Raw genomic sequence first — 4797 nt, forward strand, 5'->3', positions numbered from 1 at the left:
GCCCTCTTCAGTAGGCTCTGTGAATGCCGGCTACCAGCCAGGCAGGCAACTGACCCCCAAGCTCACAGAAGCACAAAGGCCCAAGCAGTGCCAAAGGCTCGTGACTCCCAGATCTGAGAGGTTCATCCAGAAATGGGCTACTCATCACAAACCTGCACTTGTGTGAACAACTCAGAGCCTCAACCACCACCCTAAACGCCTGTCTGTGTCAATTCTCACACCCCTTGATCTTGTCACTTCATGCTACAAGCACTTCATGCTTTGTCACTTGGAGGAATCTACACAATGACACTGAATAAGGAGTTTTGCTAAATTCATCCAGCAGAGGAAATATGAAGGGAAGTCAGAGGTACAGGGAAAATGACACACCAAGGTGAGGTCTAGGGGTGGCCTGTCCCTGACGTTGCTCCTGCTGCCCCAGGAAAAGTTCCTGGGTCAGTGAGGGGCAGACAGGGCAGATAGAGGGTGATGCTAAGACAGTCTCCTGGGAAACCACTGGCATCCAAGGGATGGAAGATGGAGAAGAGAAATGAGAACAGGTTGAGGAGATATACTAAGAGGCAGAGAAAAGATATAGCCTGAAAGACGTGCCAGCAAGGGGCTGCACTGTCCCTGAACACCCCAAGGCTCTCGTGTTTCTGTGCACAGACCCTGAGCCGTAGTAGGTGTAGGTCTGTGCAACATACGATGTTCAAGGACCTCAAGCAGAGGTGCCAAGTCTGACCGGCCCACCATCCCCACCCAGGCACACTGAGCATTCCTTTCCCTTGACAGTCGCCTCAAATTTCACCTTAACTGCTGGGTGTGGGCCTGCGCGTGCATGACTGGTGGAGCAGCCCCATCGTGGAGCAGGTCTGCACAGCCCAAGCCTCCTGAAGATGACAACCACGGCTCACGGAGACCTCAGAAAATCTGATGAAACTTGGGGCAACGAAAAGAACTTTATGGAGTCAGGATACACTTGGGTTAACTTACCCCCAATACAGATCTCTACAGTGAAAGGTTTACAGCCTGGAAACATGAACACCCAGAGGAAAAGGGAACACAAACACTCTTCTGCAGAGTACTGTCGTCAGCAAGCCCAGGTGGGCACCTAGAGTTCGCAGTCCACATATTCACCTAGGAGAAGACACGCAGGGCTGGGGGTGTCTTGAAGGACGACAAGGGGTCCAGAAGGAGGCAGATGGAGGAGCTGTTTCAGGCCTGGGATGGTTAACAGCTTCCTCTGCCTGCTGCCTGGGCAGGCAGCACTTCACTGCACAGGGAGAGAGGGAATGAGTGAGCGAATTTCTATCCTGCAAGCCAGATGACTGCAGAATCCGGCCCCACCAGACCCTCGTGTCTCTTCACCCACAATCAGCACCCACTTGGAGCTGAGTAACCACTACTGCCAGAGGTAAAACAGCACCTCTCAGCTCAGAGAAGGGAAGGGCAGACGCTGCCAGTTCCAGGATCAGACTCAAGGATTGCAAAGAGCCCAGAATCCCCAGGTTTAGGCAAGGCTTCAGGGCAGAGAGTAAGGAGGACATTCAGGATGAGGGCATGGCAACCATCCCCGTCCCCAAGATCCCTGCCTCTTCTGACCTCGTGGCCAGCTCCTACCTGTCGAGCCCAAGGACAGGGTAGGGGCCCAGTATTTCAATACTGCAATGCAAGCACCCCGTCTCTGCAAATGTGAGGGGAAGCCAGTCTCCTGGATTACTCATTCCTGAAATTCAGCCCCAAATGGAAGCCAGGCAGTGCTGGTATGAAGGGTTCTCTCTGGATAAGCTACCCTCTTGCTAATTCTTGACTCTGCATCCTGCTGCCCTCCCTTGACCAGCAGGGCTGAGTGCCTACCTGGAGCAGCATACTGAGACCCAGGTTGCGGTGCCTCCTCTCCAGCTCCGACACAGCCTGCAGCAGAGACCTGAACCTCTCTGCTGGGTCCTCGTCCTCGTCCTCCAGGGACCCTTCTTCTTTCTCCGCTTCCTGTAGAAATCGCCCCTCCTCCTCGGCAAAGAAGGCCCGAAGCTTCTTGTAGTCAGTCAGAGCCTTCTTCCTCCGGTCCATTACATGTCCCTACAGGATGGGTGGGCAGCAGAAATACCTGTGTCCTCAGGCTACCCTGAGACCCCACCCATCCACCACTGACCGCCTCAAGGGAGGAGAGTTCCCTGACCGTCAGACTGTACAGCGCTCAGCTGTGGTCCAAGGCCCTGCCAGACAGGGTCAGGGTACACATCCATGTTTCCTTGCTCATGTGGACTCAAACCCCACCCCACTTGCCTTCCACACAGCAGCAGCAGACTCAGCCTGGCCATGCAGATCCCGAGCATCATTCAGATCTTTCTTCATGATCTCCACAGACCCCTTGTTCTCCTGGAGAAAGACGCTGGTTAAGGGGTGTGTGGCCACTTCTGAAAGTCTGGGGCCCACCTAACCCGTCCAGAGGGACATCACACCACTAGAATCCCATCAGGCAGTCCCGAAGCCCCAGTTCATGATCTTAGCCCATCAGACACCTCAAAACTCTGCAGGCTGCAGAGGGGGTCTTAGTGACCCACTATGCTATTGTCTGAGAGAAACATTCGTGCTAAGAATCCAACAGGGTAACTACACAAGACTATTCACTGAGGACTCTAGTGTTACTGTCTCCAGCAGAGGGACGGAGGGTGGCCCCTTTAGGGTGACCATGGGCACACACAGGGCCTGCCCAGTTCCGTGCACTGACTGGGTGGGTGGAGTCCTTCACCAGGAAGTCCAACTCCAGTCCCCTGGCCACAAGCTGTAACTCCAAGGAAGCTCCTGGATGCAACATCCTACTGCTTAAGAAGACTGCAGGACCCAGTCCCTGGCGCACGAACCCTCAAACAGGCTACTCTCTCCCCTCAGGTGGGCAGGGATCACACTGACTCTTTCCACTCCAGGGCCCTGGCGGTCTTTATTCTCTCAGAAATAACGTTGCGCTCCCCCGCCCCCCGCCTCCCCCCACAAACATACACACCAGCGGGTCCCTGGGATTACCAGACCTCAGCTGTGACCAGACTCCAATGGCAGGTTCTGACCCAGAGCCAAGTGCCACATGTAAACAGTTGAGAGCACAGTGGAGAAGGTTCCAGAACAGAGTGGATGAAGGGACTCAAGAGGGCTCAGAGCAGGTGAGAAGACCGAATGGGAGGGGTGCACAGGACCAGAGAGGGGCCAATACCCTCAGGCCACACCCCGACTCCAGTACTCTTGCCTGGGAAATTCCATGGACAAAGGAGCCTGGCAGGCAACAGTTCCTGGGGTCGTAAAGAGTGGACACGACTGAGCGACTACCACACCCACTGAGGGATGCCCGTGGGGGTGGGGCTACCACAGTATGACGTCATTCCAGGGGGCAGGGCAGTGACACAAAGGGGGCTGGGCGGGCTTCGGCAGGACTCTTTGCCAAGGGGGGCGGGGCAGGACAGTTCAACCCTGGGAAAGTCTCGCGGGTACGGCGGGGCAGGGAGGTGGAGGGAGAAGAGGAGAAAGTGCCCCGTCCAGGCGTGGGAAAGGGGGACAGGATACCTTCCAGACAGGGGAGTGCGGAGAGCGCAACCTCTGGGGTTAGGGAACGGGGGAAACAAGGTCCCGTCCTGGGATGGGAGAACGGGTACTAGGCCCCAGAGGAAGGAAAGGGGACAGGGCACTAACTGGGGTATGGGGAGGGCAGCTAGGACACCGTCTGGAAGATGGAGATTGGGGGCCAGAGCGCCATCCAGAGAATACGGAGGGGGAACAGGGCTCAGTCTGGTGATGAGAAGAGGGACAGGGCACCCTCCGGGAAACGGCACCTTGCCGCGCAGCGCCTTCCTCCAGCGGGGCTCCCACTCGGGTGGCTCGGGCCCCGCGGCCATGCGGCAAGCTGCGCACAGCGGGCCCCCGTCGGCGCGGCACAGCAGCTGCAGCGCCGCTTCAGAGGCCGGGCCGTCGCGCGTGGGCGCCGCAGCTGCTTCCTCGAGCGCCAGCAGGCGGCGGCTGAGCGGCGGGCGGCCGGGCTCCACGGCGCGCTGCCAGCAGTCGTCGGCGCACTCGGGACACGGGAAGGGCCCGTCTTCCTCCGCCCAGAATCGCACCACGCACGCCCGGCAAAAGCGATGGCCGCAGTCGGCGCGCACCGGGTCGCGGGGCGCGCTCTGGCACAGGGCGCAGGCGGCCTCGCCGGGGCCCGCGGGAAGCGCCAGGGCGGCAGCGGCGGGGCCCCAGAGGGCGCAGACAGGGATGCGAACAGGGGCGCACTGGTGGCTGGGAGAACCGGGGACCCGGACGCACTAAAAGCGCTACTGGAGAGCCAGGAACAGGAATGCGTTGATAGAGATGGAGCGCAGGGACACAAGACAAGAAATGGCGACTGGAATGGCTGGGCGCCCGGCGCAGGGTCCTGGCAGGGGTGTTCTCCATGCAAGGTCCGGGCAGCGGTGTACTCCACCCTCCCGGGTCCTGGCAGAGGCCGCGCCACTCTGCCTAGGTCCTGGCAGCGGTGTACACTCACTCCGCCTCAGCTAGCAGAGATGCGCTTCGCTCCGACCCACGTCCTCGCACGCTGAAATCTTACAGGGATTGTCACTTCTCCCGTGAATGACTCGTGTGCGAAAAGGAAGCAGTTTCATTTGAAAACTCCGTTATAAAACGTTTTTTGTAAGCTGCTAGGACCTAATCTGCAAGCGCCTCCTTGCAGCGCTGTGCTAACGCGGGGTGGGGACTGGGCTGGAAAACCGCAGCGTGGGACCTCTTGCGTGCAACCCCTCGCGTCAAATCGTTCTGTATGCACTGAGCTGCGTGGGCTTT

General features: G+C 58.5%; 1 protein-coding gene across 3 annotated transcripts; it reads right to left on the bottom strand.

Annotated features, from left to right (window-relative positions):
• Nucleotides 1-922: 922 nt before the first annotated feature.
• Nucleotides 923-4343, bottom strand: RNF187 (ring finger protein 187). Of its 3 annotated transcripts, none has more exons than XM_086408084.1 (4): nt 3804-4343; nt 2269-2361; nt 1840-2061; nt 923-1255 (listed from the first exon to the last, which is right to left on the bottom strand). In XM_086408084.1, the coding sequence occupies exons 1-4, from the start codon at nt 3864-3866 to the stop codon at nt 1253-1255; spliced, it is 381 nt and encodes a 126-aa protein (XP_086264210.1). In that variant the 5' UTR covers nt 3867-4343; the 3' UTR covers nt 923-1252. The 3 variants fall into 3 exon arrangements, with proteins under 3 accessions (XP_086264210.1, XP_086264211.1, XP_086264212.1); XM_086408085.1 differs by having other exon boundaries at nt 2987-4343; XM_086408086.1 differs by lacking the exon at nt 3804-4343 and adding an exon at nt 3012-3627.
• Nucleotides 4344-4797: the final 454 nt, after the last annotated feature.

This window comes from Bos grunniens, chromosome 7, assembly GCF_055505025.1.
Source record: "Bos grunniens cultivar Pamir isolate PY7600 chromosome 7, Bosgru_T2T1.0, whole genome shotgun sequence".
NCBI classification, from domain to species: domain Eukaryota; kingdom Metazoa; phylum Chordata; class Mammalia; order Artiodactyla; family Bovidae; genus Bos; species Bos grunniens.

Bases quoted from the DNA above. Each gene is read 5' to 3' on its own strand.
- RNF187 (XM_086408084.1), bottom strand. From the start codon at position 3,866: ATGGCCGCGGGGCCCGAGCCACCCGAGTGGGAGCCCCGCTGGAGGAAG. The intron at 2,362-3,803 runs GTGCCGTTTCCC...GTCTTTCTCCAG, and splicing joins GGAAGGCGCTGCGCGGCAAG to GAGAACAAGGGGTCTGTGGA. The intron at 2,062-2,268 runs GCAAGTGGGGTG...CCCATCCTGTAG, and splicing joins CTGCTGCTGCTGTGTGGAAG to GGACATGTAATGGACCGGAG.